Source organism: Megascapheus bottae, chromosome 15 (assembly GCF_031878675.1).
Source record: "Megascapheus bottae isolate mThoBot1 chromosome 15, mThoBot2.hap1, whole genome shotgun sequence".
NCBI lineage: Eukaryota > Metazoa > Chordata > Mammalia > Rodentia > Geomyidae > Megascapheus > Megascapheus bottae.
In genome coordinates this window covers 26,907,293-26,926,044 of record NC_143523.1, presented here as the reverse complement: position 1 = coordinate 26,926,044, position 18,752 = coordinate 26,907,293, and the positions used below count along the sequence as shown (strand labels likewise).

The following is an 18,752-nucleotide window of genomic DNA, read 5'->3' as shown; positions in this document are numbered from 1 at the left end:
CTATAAAGACCAGAAGCCAAAAAGAAAAATAAATGGAACATAGCAAGTTTTTCTGGACCCTAGGTCCTAGCTGAAGGCTCTCAGGCATGATTAGTTTTTCTAAGTGCTAACCTCATCAAATACACTAGCTGAACTATTATTGATGAAAACATTATTCAGTTTTAGAAGTGCATTCTGCAGAGGCACTTGGGTATTTCAGGCACAGCCCCTACGGATAGGTACTTATAGATAAACTCATGGTGATCACTGGAGAGAAAGGCTTTCTGGGGATCCTTCAGTTGCTTGTCAAAGCAACTTCTCAAGGGAAGACTGCTTCAAGATGATGTGATAGTTAGATCCACTTAAGACCCACAAGTCTAGGAAGCCTATATCTGACTTTGTTCCTTCACAAAGTACATGTGTTTTCCAAGGGCTTCAGAACAAATGAAGCTTCCTTCCTGGTGTTCTGCTGTGAAGCTCCATCTGTGTGAATATAGGCTCTGGCCATGGGGAATACCTTTCCATTTTCTAAGTAAATTACAGTTTCTCTCGCCCTCACACTGTGTTCCCATTATGACAGACTAGGTCTCTTGAAACCACCAACTTCACAGGCTCCTCTGACCCATTTGTCCCATTGCAAAGCTCTGAGTGTGATGAAAAACATTTGGTATAGCCTGTGATTCTTGCGTGAATGGCACAGAGACACACAACAAGGTTGGGGGGGGCTACTATGTACTGTGCAATACATCATAGTTGCCTTGTGGGGACTGTTGAAGGCTTCAAGAAAGCCTGCAGTTAAGAAGAAAGCCTGTTTAGCTTAAACCTTGTATTTATCTCTAATTATGAAACAAGGAACCAGGCTTTATACAAATTTGGTGTGACATACTTGGAGAATGATGATTTAAAGCCTAAGTTCATTCTTGAGAACTCACGCAAAGGAAAACAAACGACTGGTCTGAGGTTCTACATGCTACCATGAAGAAGGGTCAAATTCTTACCTATAAAGTCTTGAAGAAGTCTTTTTATTAGATCACTTTAAATAAAGAACCGTATGGAATTGATTCCTGCTAACTACAACCTGCTGAGATGAATCTATAAATCAAAAAGAAGGTGGCAGTTTGCTGAGTGATCAGGACATGAGCTCTGGAGTGAAACAGACCCAGCTCATCCAGCTCTCTGACTTACTACTGACATGATATGAGTGATGATACCGTTGATCCCCAAAGTAATCCACAGGAAGCACTTAGGAGAGGAAGCTTTCATTTGAGCAGACATTCCAATTTTGAAGATACTTTGTGTGCGGTGTACATGTCTAGGCTATGACTATATCTAGAGACAGCCCTATTCTCCTTCAGACAAACTGTTCCAATTACAAATGACATGGATGATTATATTCATTAGAACTTTTTTTTAACTTTCCCCTTTAAGTAGTAGTACAAAGGGGTTACCATTTAACAAGGCAGGTTATGACTTTGCCATTCAGTACTTTAAAAAAAAAAATGTTTTTGCAAGAGAAGAACCACAGGTATTGTGTACTATGGGTTCTGTGAAACTTGCCACACAGATGACGAAGAAGGGTCAGGAGACAGAAGCTGCTATACCTTAAGCCCAACACTGTGGCCATATTGTAGAGCAGGAGGCTGGGGTAATGTAGAGCAGTAGAGGAATGTGGTATGTGAAAGGAATGGAGGAGATGAGAAAGAAGAAGCAAGAATGAGAAGCAGGGGCAATAACCGCTTCTAGAAATGAGCTTAGGGAACAGAAATCATGTCCCAAGAAGACTTTTATGACGTTACTTTATATCATGGTACAAATTCCCTGAGTAATCGTGCTGTAAGGAAGCTTGCATCAAAACCCTACATGTGGGCCAGGAGTTTGGCCTAGTGGTTAAAGTGTTTGCCTAGCATGCACGAAGACCCGGGTTCGATTCCTCGGTACCACATACATAGAAAAAGCTGGAAATGGTGCTGAGGCTCAAGTGGTAGAGCTCTAGCCTTGAGAAAGTCCAAGGACAGTGCTCAGGCCCTGAGCTCAAGCCCAGGACTGGCAAAAAAAAAAAAAAGATACATGGGACCACTAGATTTATTAAGGTTATACTGACCGGACTTGTTTTTTTCTTCTTTTATTCATTTTGCAAATAGCTCCTTTATTATTATTTACTGCAAGGTTCTAGATTTATCATTTACAGCAACAGCATGTGATTCATATCTCAAAATGTATTGCAAATTCATATGTATCATCTCATCTTAACATCACTTTTGTGTTTTATTATATTATCTCTTATACAATTAGACAAGTGGTTGTGTTATAAGATTTGGGAGTCATTTTATTTCCCCTACAGAGAATTGCATTTTGAAATCATGTCTAACAGTTGATTACCTCTGAAAAGGGTTATAATATGAGGCTAATTTTACATAAACTAGCAGTAACCGAAAGCTGCCCATCTTTAGGCCACATTGTGACTCAATTTTCAAGAAATCTAGTCACTTTTGAAACTGTTCAGAAGGTTGAAGAGCGAGGTTATGTTGAGTAGATTTGGGCATCTTCCTTATTTAAAATTTTTTTAGGTATAGTTCAGTGAGAACCAAATATAGTTTGGTAGTTCCGAATTTTGTTACTGCGTATGTTTGGTAGTTTGTCCAAGAGAGTTAAAACGCATAAAATAAATGACTTACTTTCTTGTCATTTAGAATCAAAGAAAAATGATCATTTAAATACTATAGATTTTATGGTGAAGACAAAATAGGCACTTTTGTCTGGAATATGTTCAAAACAAACCAGACTTATTTCAATGAAGAAACCTTAAAGCTTGTTCTCCACAATATTTTTTTGTTTTGAGATAGAATCTTGCTATACAGCCTAGAAGTGCCTGAAGCTTGCTCTATAGCCCAGGCTAGCCTCCAAATCATACTCTTTCTGTCTCAGTCTTATGGGTACCAGTATTACAGACGTCATGCCTCCTTTGTAGTTCTTGGATTTGTTTGTTTGTTTGTTATTTTGTTTTGCAGTACTGGGGTTTGAACTCATGGCCTGGAGTTTGCTAGACTGATACAAAACTACTGCTTCATGGTTCCAGACCTGTTTTTCACAGTTATTTTTAGAATGGGGTTGCACAGTCTGCTTAAGTATGTGCCTAAGCCATAGTCCACTTAATTTTAGACTTCCGTTTCTTGCCAAGATGACAGGTGCATGCTACTGTGTCCAGCTCCCCTCCATGACAATAATATCATAGACTTTTTTTTTCCTGAAATGGTACACCACCATGACCCTTCCAATCACAGCCACACAGGCAGAGTCTCACAGTCTTTTCTATTTAGCTGGCCTTGAACTGTGATCTTTACATCCTCAACTTACCAGGTAGGTGTGAGCCACCAGTACCCAGTTTCACATTTTTCTTAATAGAGTGAAAGCACTGCTCAAAAAAAGAGGGGAGGGTGGTCAGCTCACTTAATCAAGTAGCAGATACGATCAGAACTTGCCCATGCAGTTTCATAGGCAGTTGGGCCGCTTATGGGAAGATGAGTTGAGAAGAGAGCATAAAAGTCCAGGCCATCAAACAGAACCCCGGTGGGTATACTTGCTGAGGATGGAAAGCACAGCACCCCAGACCACATGCCTATCTAGAGATTAAGTGATCCTGTGAGGGAACCGGTGTAGATGCCTTCAAGGTGATGGGTGGGCACCCATCTGAACGAGGCCGGAGGATCAGTCTGCTTCACTTCACCTTTCTGAAACACAGACTCTCGCTCATCACCTCATGTAGGCAGATGAAACCCATGATGCTGGTGACTCCTGTGTTGGGAGGCCACAGTGGTCACATTGTGAAGGTGCTATCCCACGCTCCCGCCTGCCTTGTCTCCATCAACTCATCTATGTAAGCTGGTATTTCCATGCTTTATGTTCCACATTTGCTTCTTCAAATATCAGGTTGCACATGATGTTAATTTTTAAACCAAAGTATTGTGTAGGTACATCCATGTACTTGATTTTCCTGGATGTGGTGACTGCAGTGATCACCTCCCCACCTTGTCCTTCTCAATAAAGTCATCCATTCATTAAGTCCAAAAAAAAAAAGTCCCGTCCATCATCAGAGATGCCCTACCAACACTGTGGTTGTAATGGTTTGAATATGAGGGAAGGGGTCATCATCATTAGGGATGATGAAGTCAACCTCCAGTGATTTTAGAGATGAGCCATTTAAAGTGATGCTTCTGAAGATTTCCACAGTGGAGATACAGAAAGAATCTGGAAATACTGAGATCGGGTTGCTAAAAAAGTTTTGCTATGAGATTTATTGTTTCCCAATGTCCAGACCTGATCACAGGTGAGTGGTGAGAAGTAGAGTACATCCACAGTGTGCTTTTTAGCCAGGGGCCACTCCTGTGGCAGGGTGAGAAGTGTGTAAGAAGTGTGACCCTCCAAGGAGTGTCAGCAGGGAAAGAAAAATGTACACTGGAGAACAAGGGCAGTTTGGGCCCAGGGCAGTGTGTCCTGAAAAGATTCCAAGGATACTAGTCACACAGAATGATGTCATAGATGTTGTACAAAGTGTGGTTCAGGGAACACTAGGTTAAGCTGATGTAAATGAAGTTTTTACTGCGAGCCCCTTCAGAGCCTGTGCAATGTGCCGATCTAACTCGGGTTTCTGCAGGAAGAGAATATAAAGTCAATCTGTGACATTTCTCTTAACTTAAGTGACTACAAAACTAGTTTCCTTTCCAAATACCAGTTTTTGAAGATCATACTTCGGAAAAACTCTCTTCTAGCAATCATCATAAATTTTTCCAAGTTGGTTGAATGAATGCATATAGGCAGGAGGTGAAGAGACAGAATGGGAGGGCATCAAAGTAAAGAGAAAAGCGTGCTAGAATTTCTAATTAAGGGAGCCAATTCAAGCCTATGGTCTCTGCCTTTGGTACTTCTTTCTGTTGCCCCCACCACCTCCTTCTCTCCATCCTCCTTCTACCTTCTTGCTACTTGTTATAAACCAGGGAGTGAAATTTATGTCATTGGACATATCTTATGCCCTAATCTTGTCACAGGTCATTCTGTTCTTGCGAATTCCCAAATAGCCCTCAGTGAAATCAGTCTTTGAGGGTAGAAGATTGGCAGAACATATCATGACATTTTGACACTTGGTATACAGAGGTCCTAGGGTCCCTAGGTCTTCTACATGCTTACACTAAATATGCAAATGTACAAAAGCACCTTTTTTTTCTCTTCTATTTCAACTGTCTGCACCTAAACTCACTCTCATTTCTTTTTACTCTTATGGTGAGGAAGGAAGAAAAGGTAATAAAATGTCATAGTGACCTGGCTGGAGAATGATGTGCTAGATCAATGTGGCTTCTAAAAAGGGAAACCTTAAAACCTGGCCTCTACCTCACAGGAGAGGGCAGAGATGTAGATAAGACAGGACAAATCTCAGAAAGGTCTCCATAACAAAGAAGATAATGTAGAACTATTTACCAAGCCAAGGATCTGGCTGAGTTACAAGGCTTTGAATGTCTCCATTGTCAACTTTGGTATAACCATGACTTTTACTGCTTTCTTTCAGAACGCCAACCAGGAACCTCAATGGCCAATTCCAGTGCCCTGCCTTCAAGTTCAGCAGGCATCAGCAAGGAACTGATTGATCTGCAGCCCCTCATTCAGTTCCCAGAAGAAGTTGCCAGCATCCTGACAGAGCAGGAACAGAATATTTACCGAAAGGTCCTACCCGTTGACTACCTTTGCTTCTTAACTCGAGACTTGGGTGGCCAGGAATGCCAGAGATCCCTGCCCTGCCTCAAAGCTTCCATCTCAGCATCAATTCTCACCTCTCAAAGTGGAGAGCACAATGCCCTGGAAGACCTTGTGATGAGATTTAATGAGGTAAGGATCTTTTTTATTTGAATCTCCATCAATGATGTTTAAGCATTTTTCATCTCAGATTTGTCTTTTATTGATAGTCCACTCATCTGCCTGTCTCACCACTTCCACGAGGGCTGTTTTTCTTCCTAGCCAATGAGATCAACACCACTCTGCCTTCTTACCTCCCATTGCCTTCTACCAGCCCACAAGTGTGATGGATTTTAGCTCCATTCTTTGCTGAGTCTACAAATCTACCTCCCTTCTGTCAATTGGATTTTTAATCCCAGCAATGCTTTTGAGACCTGTGTTGTAGTTGTGTGTTTTAGCAACATGACCCCTGGCCATATCTGTCTATCTTTACTTCCTCTTCCACTCTCAGGACACCTACATTCTTCATCAGAAATGTAACCCATTACACCTGAGATTGCACACATATGGAGCCATAGGGCAATTCACTGAGGGCATGAATCACCCCACTCCTCCCTCTGCATCTCATAAGCATCCTCATCTCACAAAGCTGCCCAAAAGCCTCAGACCAAGCCAGAAGCCAGTTCTGAAGAACTGAAGGTATGGCTAGAGTCTGGGAATGCTTAGGATGGAGCTTGTATATAGGCTTTAGGGACTCCATGGGGACAAAAAGATAATCATTGGCATCTCTTCGGCCACAAGGTAAACAGGAAGGCAGAGGCAGATCTTCAAGCATAGTGTGATCAGGACACACTGTGCCTGAGCTTAGGGAACCCTTGTTTTTCCATAGTCCACTCCTGTATGCAGACTTTTCCCATTCATACTGTATATGTTTTAGATATGTTTACTTTTGCTTTGAGTAATAAACCACAAAATTTTTTTCATATAATGTTTGTTGTAATTAATAGAAGGGTTACATTATATGCACCAGATAGAAGGTACATTACTTCACAAACATTGATACTCTTTCTCATGTTTTGGTCCCCATTTCCCTCCCCCCACCCCCACCCCTCATCTTGTTTTCCCCCCCTTCCCTATCCTATTTCAAATAACCAGATAAACATATATACAGTATATTAGATAACAAGGTAAAATGCTGTAACAATATGAGATAGCCAAGGGACAGCAAAAGACATGACAGATAACATAGTACATTAAGGACAATAATCACTCATTATATGGCTTTGTATCTATATCCTGGAGGTCCTTTTATTTAGCGTCATCCTATATGGCCTTATGTATCTAGGTTTTGCTCTATTGTAAATCTCTGCTAGAAGAGCCCAAGGTTTCTACTGATTATGACAAATGAGGGAAACCATTGAGCCTATGTTCCTTTGAGTCTGGTTTACTTTACTTAATATGATTTTTTTCTAAGTCTTTCCATTTCCTTACAAATGGGGCGATGTCATTCTTTCTGACAGCAACATCGAATTCCATTTTGTATAAATACCACATTTTGTTGATCCAATCATCAACTGAGTGGCATCTGGGTTGGTTCCATATCTTTGCTATGGTGAATAGTGCTTCAATGAACATCGTTGTGCTAGTGGATCTAGTATGTCCTTGTTTCTGGACAATTGGGTAAATGCCAAGGAGTAGAGTTGCTGGGTCATAGGGGAGCTCTATGTTTAGTCTTTTGAGGAACTGCCATACTGCTTTCCATAGTGGTTGAACAAGTTTACACTTCCACCAACAGTGTAGTAGTGATCCTTCCTGGCCACATCCCCTCCAGTATCTGTTATTAGATTTCTTGATCATGGCCATTCTACGTAGATAAACCACAAAATTTTAATGTAGGTTTTGTTGGTTGTTGCTTGGTTGACCTCTCCAAAAAGAGTAGTTTCTTTTTTTCTTTTTTTTTGCCAGTCCTGAGCTTGAGCTCAGGGCCTGAGCACTGTCCTTGGACTTTCTCAAGGCTAGAGCTCTACCACTTGAGCCTCAGCACCACTTACAGCTTTTTTCTACATATGTGGTACTGAGGAATCGAACCCAGGTCTTCGTGCATGCTAGGCAAGCACTCTACCACTAGGCCAAACTCCCGGCCTGTAAATAGAATAGCTTCTCATTCCAAACTCAGTAAGACAGAATTTCCCTGGTTCACCAAAGAGCTTGCAAACAATAGTACCCCAGAGGTGTAATTTAAAATTAATTTCCTGACATTCTTGATTGTTTTTACTGATTTAAAAAAAAAGACTGGAAAATGAAAATTCCCATAAGCTGAATGATTTTACTAGTGGATTTTTACTGTATTTCATGAATTTAAACTTCCAGATCTACTCATTCTTATATCTTTAGGACCCTATTCTTGTCCTGTTTTTTTTTTTAATTTCCTCATTTGACCTGAGCCTACAAGTTACTTCCCAGAACTTTTAAAATCTAATTTTAAATTAAACTTGGATTTCTTCCACTAAGTGCCATAACCTTGGGAATCAAAGAGGAATCAATGATTTCACTGATTCAGAGTTAAGGATGGTATGACCCACATCTGGGTTGAGGCATGTTTTGGACCATCTCTGAAAATAGTTTAGCTAAGCAACTTCAGAACATAAACAAGATATCTGGGAAACACTCAGACTACTTAAGAGAACTGCGTTTTTCAAGTATTCTCAAGCATCTATTTTCCTACAAATGATGGGTATACTGGTAAAAAAAAAATCAGTCTTCTAGTAATAATTACAGGCAGATTTTAAAACAATTCCACCTAATAGCATAAGGATAGCTAAACTCCATTTGCTCCATACACCATCAGGTAGAAACACTGCATGATATTAAAAGAGAATTAATAAATTCAAATTCATTGAGCATGGTCTTGCCACCATATTGGTATGGCTTTCCCTACTACTGAGACATATTGTTTAGTTACTATTATGGTATCAAAGGAAATTCTCTGTTCTTCATATTTGTGACTAGGTGAGATGTTACCATCAAAGGAAGCTGAGTGAATAATATGCAGGAACTCAACCATGCAACTTTCCTGTAAATCTAAAATAACTCCAGGGGCTGGGAGTTTGGCCTAGTGGTAGAGTGCTTAGAGTGCTTGCCTAGAATGCACAAAGATCGGGTTCCATTCCTCAGTAACACATACATAGAAAAGCCAGAAATGATGCTGTGGCTCAAGTGGTAGAGCACTAGGTTTGAGAAAGCCCAAGGACGGTGCCCAGGCCCTGAATTCAAACCCCAGGACTGGCAAAAATAAGTAAAAATAATAATAAAATAAAATAACTCCAGAATAATCCAGGCTTGGTTGTACTTGCCAACATTTAAAAGGCTGAGGTAGGAAGATTTTGAGGCCAATCTGGGCTGTGTAACAAGAGTTTGCCTTAAAAAAAAATCTATATGTAATTTAAAGTAAAAGAGTTTTAAAAACAAAGCAAAGGGGCCGGGAGTTTGGCCTAGTGGTTAAAGTGCTTGCCTAGCATGCATGACGACCGGGGTTCGATTCCTTGGTACCACATACATAGAAAAAAGCCAGAAGTGGTGCTGAGGCTCAAGTGGTAGAGCTCTAGCCTTGAGAAAGTCCAAGGACAGTGCTCAGGCCCTGAGCTCAAGCCCAGGACTGGCAAAAAAAAACAAAGCAAAGGATTTCAGAGGTTACATCCTTGTCCAGTCACACAGAAGCTGCTCAGATCCTGTCAATCTTCAGAGAATTATCATTTCTCACCCAACTGCCTCCCTATTTGTTAAATAACCAAATTCAACTTTGTTGTAAACCTGCATTGCTAGGTTAGGATTTTAATTAGCCTTGGTCTCTTTTTCCTTTTTCTACTTCTTTCTCCTAAATCTCCTGGGCATTTTTTCTTTTTCCAACTTTGAAGTCAAATTTCCTATTATTAGAAGGAAATAATCTGTTCCTCGAAGCATTCTGGGATGCTGAGGAGAGGGAAGAGACCTGGAGTGAGTGCTGTTAGAGGAGTGCTGGTCACTGGAGGAAAGCACATGCTTTGCTCCTATTCCCTGTCACTGGGCACTCATGCAGTCAGCACTTTGCAGAAGCAGGAAAGCTTGGTGGCTGTGCTGCAAGGGAAGTAAATAATAGTGCGCAGCTGGCAGGCCTGAGCACAAACAACTTCCATAAAAGGCAAAAAGGATGGGCAGTAAGTGTGGCACAGGCAGTGCAGGCAGAGCTAGCCAGGTATGTGATTCAGAGACCTTTGCTAAGCTCTGGAGTCTAGGGCCAGGCCTTGGGATCTGGGAGGGGTGGGGGATGGAGAGAGGGAGGCAGATCATAAGAATGGGGACAGGAGACACATCAAGAAATTTTTTTTTTCATGTGCAAGACTCCTCCTGGTTTAGGAGGTAGCTTACTGTTAACAGGTAGCAGACTATTACCCTGACTGAGACGTTTCCTACATTCTAACAAGTCCTTATTCAATGACTTATCAATTAAGGTAAGAAAATTCCTAGTGCCTTCCAGGCAGTGTTACATTTGTTCTGAAGAAAGCATGATTTAAAATGCAATTCAACGGGCAACAGTCAAGTAGAAGAAAAAGTTTAGCTGACAACAAGGCAGACCAGATGCTAAAGCACTGGCAATGTGTTTAGATTGTAGCTAGAAAGCATGTTTCTCCCCATTCCTTTTCCTGCCTTGTAGAACAAGGGACATACTCAACCAGCTTCAACAAGCCATTCCTCTGTCTCCCTGAAAGTACACAGAAGCCCGTGGGAAGGGTCGGTCCTCAAACAGGTGGGATTCTGCACCGAGAGTAGGAGCAAGCTCATCTTTCTGTAGCTTCCTTTGAGAAACAGATCTTTTTGGGCCCTCTTAATCTGGACCTGTCTCTCAAGCTGTATTGCTGACAGAAAGCTTCACCAAGCCAGGGTTTTCTCTCTCCATTCTCACTGAGCAGCCAAATACAGCCCACCCACGAAGTCTCAAATCATGTTCTTTCAGTGTTTCTTTCTTCCTCTGTCCAACTTCTTCCACCTCTAGCACACATTCCCTTTCATCTTATTTTTTTTTATTCCTTGTGCAATAAATTCCTGAGCCATTTATCTTTTCTAGAAGAGACAGTGAGGCTTCCCTCCCTCCTTCCCCCTTGTATCTCCTTTAACAAAGAGACCACATGTAGTGGTGAAGAGAGTGATGGAAATTGAGATTGAAGTTCATGCTCACTCCTTGGGTGTTCTTGCTTTGTTTTCTCAAAGAAGCATAATGGTAGAACATGGTTGGGAAGCGAGGGGGGATTATGGGTCACAACCTATAGTCCTCAAACCTCAGGCCTCCTTAATGTGGACTCTGGACTTATGGGTTGACCCACTGAGTACTGGAGCTCTCCACTGTCCAGGTCTATAAGCCAGTTCTCAGGATCTGTTACCCAAGTGAGGTTTTGGCTTCACAACCTGTCACAGTGCCCAGACCACACTGCCATGCCCTCTTCTAGGTCACACACAGTTGATATCTCTAGTTGGCTAGTCACTTTGAACTTCAAGAGGCCACTGTTGCATGTACTTTTCTTATGGCCTAAAAGGACAGATTTTGTGTGTCAGGTAGTCCTTGGCAAGATCATTTGCATTTGTCTGGGTTCTTTTTCTCCACAAACAGTTAATGAGCCCTAGACAGAGATCCACAGTAACACAGGGGCCCTAGTAGTCTCTGCAGGACTTCTACATGGCTCTGAACCCTATGTATCTCTCTCACACCTCTTTCAGTATGTGCAGTCAAAGGTTTTCTCTTTACCAACCTACTTCTCTCAGCCACATAGATGTGGGTAGCCCAAGATGACACTCCATTATCTCTTATTCCTTCCATCTGATAGATTTCACCAGCTATTCCTTCATCAGTTTCAAGGCAATTTGTCTACAAAGAATGCCAAGGTGTTTCACTCTCTGAGAATTAATAAATAGACTATCTGACCATGGAAAAGCCTTTAAACTGGCTCCTTCCTGCCAGGATTTCTTACATACTTCCTCAGTGATGACAGTAACTGGCAGTGTTTAGCATCTAAATATCTAGCTGCTCAAAGCCAAGGACAGAATTTCTGCACAGAAAGCAGAAAGCAGCATATGATAATGATCCAGGCAAGGCAGTGTCCTCATGGCCAAATATGTTCTTTCACTTGAAATGTTTGGGAAAAAATATTGGTTTTGAGCTTATATATTAAACCACGTTAAGAAATGTTTCTCATCAAAGTGTCTTTTTCTTTCTCTTTGTATAAAAGCAGACAGCAAATGAAAGTCTGTTCAGGCTGCAGTATAAAAATTTCTTGCTCCAAGGGGAGTTCTCATGGAGGAAAGTACTGGTAGAGCCTCTTGGGGGCAGGGGGTAAGGGAAGTTTAAGTTCCCTTTGGAAATTTTTACTTCTCCTTGACAAAAAACATGTCTCCCCAAAAGCATGTCTAAAAACAGGTGTTAGATTCTTTCCCCTAGATGATTTCACTACATATCTTGGACTAGCAGACATTTTACTCTAGAAATTTCTGGTCTAATAAAATACAGTAGGTTTGTCTGGGCAGGTCCCAGCTACTCGGGAAATTGAGTCAGGAGGATCATTTGTGCCTACAAGTTCAAAGCCAGCCTGGCTAAAGGAAGGAGAAGGAGGAGAAGGAGGAGGAGGAGGAAGAGGAGAAGGAGGAGGAGGAGGAGGAGGAGGAGGAGGAGGAGGAGGAGGAGGAGAAGAAGAAGAAGAAGAAGAAGAAGAAGAAGAAGAAGAAGAAGAAGAAGAAGAAGAAGAAGAAGAAGAAGAATGATAGACATTGACACCAAAGAGTTCAGCTATGCAGCTCAACATTTTAGGAGCTATGCAAATCATGTTTCAAGATTCTTGGCCAACAGCACCCAGAGACTCTCCTCCTGTCCCCACTCACAGTAATGTTCAGTAGATGGCAGAGAGAAATAAGAGAGGCATGATGGCACATAATCATTCGGGGGCAGGGGGGGGACTGGAGGCCAGCGGTGTGGGTTCTAATCCACCATTTCCAGCTGCCTAACCTAGAGCCAGACACCTAATCCCTCATCTTTAAATGAGGTAATGTGTTAGCTTTATATCCCTATGACCAAATACCTGAGCAATGCAACTTCAGAGAGGGAGATTTATTTTGGCTCAGGTTTCAGAAGAGTTTAGTCCGTGGTCACTGGGCTCTGTGATTCTGGGCCTGCCGTGAAGTGGTGTATAAGGGGTGGGAGCATGTACAGGGGCTGTTTGCCCTGTGATTTAGGACAAGAGAAACTATGCCCGACTTCATGGGTCCTGTCCTGTCCCCACTTTTATTCCATCCAGGCTCCCAGACTGTGGTGTGGCGCTGATCATATTCAGAGCAGGTCACTTCTTCACTTCATTAATCCTTTCTGAAAAGGCCCGCACACACATTTAGAGGTATGCTTCGATCAAATTGACAGTCAAGATTAAGCATCACAGGTAATGTTAGTAGATACCAGAGATGCTTTAGATGAATACTCAGAGGCAAAGCATACGTAAAACCCTTAGCAGAGAACAAAGATGGTAATGCTTCCATGTTGGAAAACCCCCTAAAGTAACTGCATTTTCAGAATAACTCATGATAAAAAAAATTCCATTATAACTGTCTTAATGCAATCGCCAACCACTTAACAGACAAGGAGTCCAAAGTACAAGCAAACTAAGTGATGTGTAATTTCAAAGCTGGAATTTGAACCCAGACATACTGAGTTCTAGAGCCAATGTTCTTGGATCTTCTGCTGGGTGCTACTGAGTAAAGTGCTGAGCTTTATACCCCAATTCCCTCATTCTGAATGAAACCTGTTCTCTACAACTCGATTCAAATACCTTTTTATGATTTCAATGCTGGTGACTTCCACTTTGACTTCCGCCCTTGTCCTCACCTTCTGATGTTGCGAATGTGGAATCTCCTTGTTATTGAGAGACTGACTGGTCCTGGAAATGGGCAGGAAATGGAAATGGAAATGTAACGCAGAAGTCCGGTTAACACTTCAGGTTTAAGACTGGTAGAAGAGAAAAACTAGTTTCAGTGGAATCTGATTAATTGCCAAGCAAGAATTTTAATATATGTAAACATTATTTCTATCATCATCATCATCATCATCACTAATATTATCGGAAATAGTTAATGTGACAAAGAGCGTCTCAAGGATCATGCCCTTGGGTGTTAGATCACTTTAACTAACCTGAAAGAGTTAGCTGGTGAGTACCTTCACCAGGTGAACTTTCTGAGATTTAAGATTTTGAGCTTCTCTCCAGGACTGCATTAGCTGACCCTATTAGGATGTTTAACACAGCTCTTGGAAAAACCACTGTCTTGGAGATCTTTACTGCACATGTAAGAGCCAAGGAAGAACATATTTGTGTCTTTCCAAGGATCTGCATTCACCTACATGATTTAAACAATCATAAATCCAGCTGCCTTCTCAATGCCTCCCACTGGGGTTGGCTTTTTTTTTCTTTTTTCTTTTCATACCAACATAGGTCCTAAAGCTGCTTTGTGCACAGGGATTTGGCATAAAATAAGACCAAAAAAACTTCTCCCCTCTCAGAATTTATGCCTTAATGTCTAAAAAGCATCTCAAAGATGACATTTTAGACCTATCACCTCCTGCCTGCCCAATTTGCATGGTACCCAATATCTTCCCCCACCTAGCCAACACAGCTGTCTTTCCCACTTAGCTAACAGTTTTAATGTCTTCTCCAGCCAGCAGCCTAGGACTCCTCTTTGATTCACTCTCTTTTCCCCAAACTCCAGATAGCCAAACAACCAACAAGTCCCATTGTTTTTCCTACAAAATACATCCTGAATTGGACCACCCCCCATTTCACATTTCACATGCCACCACCTTGGTTGGAGCCAGCCCTTACTGTCTGACCACCATACTACATTCACACAGATGCATCTTGTAGTCCATTCTCCAATGAACAGCCAGAGTGCTATTTTTTTAATAGACATAAAAGCTACCTCTCTTGTTGGAAGTTCTCCCAGTGGCTCAACACTACATGAGTTTGCTGCTGCCTGTCTCTCCAGCCTAACATTACACTGCCACCCATCTCTCTGGCTCCATTCCAGCCACACAGATTTGACCTTCATCTGCTTCCATGAACATGCCTGGCTAGTTTTCTCCCCCAGGCTAGTTTTCTCTCCTATGTACTTTATGTTCCCAGTGCCTGACATCTTTCCCTGGTTCATACCACAGCTGCGGCCTTCTCTTGATCATATCTAGCTTGAAAGTCAGAGAAGCCCATTCCTTGTTAATTTTTTTCCTGTCTCCTTAGAGTAGAAATTATGTCCAGCACAATTGTTGGTTATTTGCACAGTGTCCAACCATATAGTAGATGCTCAGTATGAAAGTATGTAATAAACGATCAATGCTAATTGGTGGCATCAGTGATCTATTGGTTCGGTGCTTTTAGAAATGCTAAGAAAAGCCAGGCACTGGTGCCTCAGGCCTGTAATCCTAGCTACTTTAAGGTGCTAAGATCTGAGAAACATGATTCGAGGCCAGCACAGAAAAGAAAGTTGTGAAACTTTTATCTCCAATTAAGTACCAAAAAATCTGGAAGTGAAGCTATAGCTCAAGTGATATTCAGTGTTGGCCTTGAGCAAAAAAGCTCAAGGACAGTGTCCAGTCCCTGAGTTCAAGCCTAAAGACCAGAACCCAAAACAAAAAGAAATGTTAAGAAAAATAAGGCAGGAACTGCTTGCCTGTAATCCTTACCTACTCAGGAAGCTGAGGCGAAAGGATCACAAATTTAAAGGCAGTTTGAGCTGCATAGTGAAATTCTCAGTCCGTTAATTAACAATCAATCAGTAGAAAAAGAATTTTTTTAAATCCCAAGATACATGACTTAGTTCAAGTTTTATAATCTAGTTCAGAAAAAAATAACATACAATATTGGATTAATATGCATTAAGTGTGAAGAGCAGTGTTAAGCACGGTGGCTTGTGTGTAAGTTCGGGGTTTGAGGAGCAGGTTAGGGGGGAGAGGACAGTGCTGTCATGAGGTCTGGGATGAAGGGGTTCTGTCACTTTCCACAATGAGATACTGGGAAAGCAAGTGAGACAAACTGGTTACAGCTTCCTATTTCTCACCTATAAAATGGGATAATTTCACCAGCCTCATGTGGTTGCTGGTTCACCAAGCATAATGAAGGTTATCAGTAAATGGAAATAATGTGATTGTTGCCTAATTTGAAACCCAGAATATTTGTGCCATGAATGCTGCGGGGAGATGTCATGCAAGGGCATACTCCTTGAGGATGTGTGAAGGCTAAAGAGATTTAGAGGGAGGAGAGGGAACTGTGCTTTCACAGACACAATTAGAAATGTCTGCATCAGTGAGTGTTCGAGGTAAGGTCTTATATTCCCCTCACTCACCAACTGTAGGAATTACTCTCTTGCAGCTTCTTACCCAAGTTCTGTTAAAAAAATAAATAAAACTTTCAAACACACACTTTACTCTTCCTTCATAGTTCAATAAAATGAGGCCTTTAAAATGATTTCTTACGCCAAAGGACAATCTTCCTCCTAATAAATACACTTAAGTATACCGAACCTTAATTCGGGGACTGTGAAGTCTATCAGCATAATTTTGAATCTTAATTTAGCTAGGTATTACATTTTGCTACCATTCTCTGTGGGTCTTTTTAATATTAAGGTTTGATAAATAGGTATATTTTTGAATTATTGGTAAGAATGTCAAAACAAATTGGAATTAGCAGAAAACCTTCTGACACAGGACTAGAGGCTCATCAGGTTGGCTTTGAGCCATAGGTTCCTCTCTTTGCAAAGTATTTCTAACCTAGAAGGGAATTTCCTTAATTCTACAACTGCCTGCCAAATGTTTCTCCATTTTGTCTTTGGCATAACTTGAGATATTCTTGAAATGCCTTCCTAAAATCATACCATATGATGAATGAGCAAATGAAATGAAATAATCTTATCAAAGGAAAGAATGGTTTAATTTGACAACTAACTCCTTGAGGTGTCTAATAACTGTTCCCTATATAATTATAAGTGGTAATGGAGAAACTAAAGATGGAGCTGCAGTGGCTTTTTAGCTTGGCACTAGGCACTACAGCAAACACGTTTCATTCCTTATCACATGTAGCTTTCACAAAACCACAAAAGTTGGGAATCAGAGTTTTATTTTGGAAATGGGAAAACAGAAATTTAAGAAGGCCACATCATTTGTTTCATATTACATTGTCATATAGTCCCTAAGCTTGAGCTTTGACCCACAAATCCCAAACTCTTTATTGTATTGCTTTATGTGTAATACTGCATCTGTTGCAATATGAATCCTTGTCATAAGGTACTATGAGTTAAGAAATGGAAGCATGCCGGGCGTGGTGGCTCATGCCTATAATCCTAGTTACACGGGAGGCTAAGATCTGAGGATCAAGGTTCAGAGCCAGCCCTGGCACAAAAGAACCTGAGACTCTTATCTCCAATTAACCCTTAGAAAATGGGAAATGGGGCTTGGCTCAAGGGTAGAGTGGTAGCCTTGAGCTGAAGAGCTCAGGGACAATGCCAAGGCCTAAGGGTGGGGTGGTAGCCTTGAGCTGAAGAGCTCAGGGACAGTGCCCAGGCTGAGTTCAAGCCCCATGACCCACAAAAAAAGAAAAGAAAAGAAATGGAAGCATGAAATACTGGTTTGTTTGAGTGATTTTAGGTGTAACCTAAAATGGTTAATTTGACAACTAATGAGCATAGCATCTCCAGGTATTGAGTTGTGTGCAGTGTTAGTGTTCATTCTACCCCTGGCCTACTAAGTAAGCCACATGCTGAGGAAACAGTTAACTAAGCTGATGTTTTCATTGTGGGTTTTCACATGGTATTTGTTATACCCCCATATGAGGAGACTCTTCCAGAATGAAGCAGTTCACAAAAACACTTGCCCTCGGGCCGGGAGTTTGGCCTAGTGGTAGAGTGCTTGCCTGGCATGCACGAAGACCCGTGTTTGGTTCCTCGGTACCACATACATAGAGAAAAGCTGGAAGTGGTGCTGAGGCTCAGGTGGTAGAGCTCTAGCCTTGAGAAAGTCCAAGGACATTGCTCAGTCCCTGAGCTCAAGCCCAGGACTGGCAAAAAAAAAAACAAAAAAAAAACACTTGCCCATCGAGTACCTAGAGGCTTGTGCTCACGGCTGAGCAGGGCTTTAAAAAGCCTGTGGTAGAAGAGGAAGTGAGTCCTGGCCTTAAGACCTCTCCCTGCCAAAATGACCTGTCCATAGCTCTTGGGAGACAGAGTAGGGACAAGGAAAGGGGGAGCATTCTACTGCAGATCAGAGCAGGACACATGCTCAGGACCATGACTTCTAGGAACCTCCTGCCCAGAAACATGCCTGTGGTCCTCATGGACTTATAGGGTGAGATCCTAATCCCATGATTCAGATCCCATAAGCCTCATTTGAGCACTTATTTCATTCCTTCTCATCACACTTCATACTTTATACAGACACTAAAATAGTGGGCACATCATTAGAAAAGAGAACATGCAGGACTGGCCCTAGACTGAAGCACAGCCTAAAAGTTTGGGGACATCTGCACCTCTGCATTCTTCTCCTCTTCCCTAGGTTCCCACAAGTGCCCGACAGTATTAAAGAGAAAGTCTTGGTGATGAAGAAAACCATCAGAAGAGGGCTGAAGTAAATCACAGGAGATGACCAGGGGTCTGACTTAGCATGATGGTGAGAATAAATGAATGGAGTGACACCAAGATGTTTAGGAGAAAGAATCTAAGAAGGTCAGAGACTGGCTGGATAGAAAGACTGAGGGCGAGGCAAAGGTCATGACTGAATCAAGGATTTGCCTGAAATGTTTAGGATAAGTAGGGATGCTAGAAACATCATTCAGACAGTTCCAGGATCCATCAGAGGTAGCCAAGAGCACATCCTTTGTTTTAGACAATCAAGTGTTCAAGTCTTGAGCCCCCTTAACTAGTTATTATCAGCACATTTAACCAAAAGTACTCCCTTGATTCACCAAATTACTTTCCCTAACTGTGAAAAAGACTAAGAGTAGTTTGCT

At 41.7% G+C, this 18,752-nt stretch overlaps 1 protein-coding gene across 1 annotated transcript in view; it reads left to right on the top strand.

Moving 5' to 3' along the window:
- The window catches only part of Plce1 (phospholipase C epsilon 1), a 224,578-nt gene that overhangs the window by 113,242 nt on the left and 92,584 nt on the right, over positions 1-18,752 (top strand). The window contains exon 3 of the mRNA XM_090346226.1: positions 5,537-5,853. Coding sequence (XP_090202352.1) covers positions 5,537-5,853 — 317 coding nt within the window. The remainder of the gene's footprint in view (positions 1-5,536; positions 5,854-18,752) is intronic.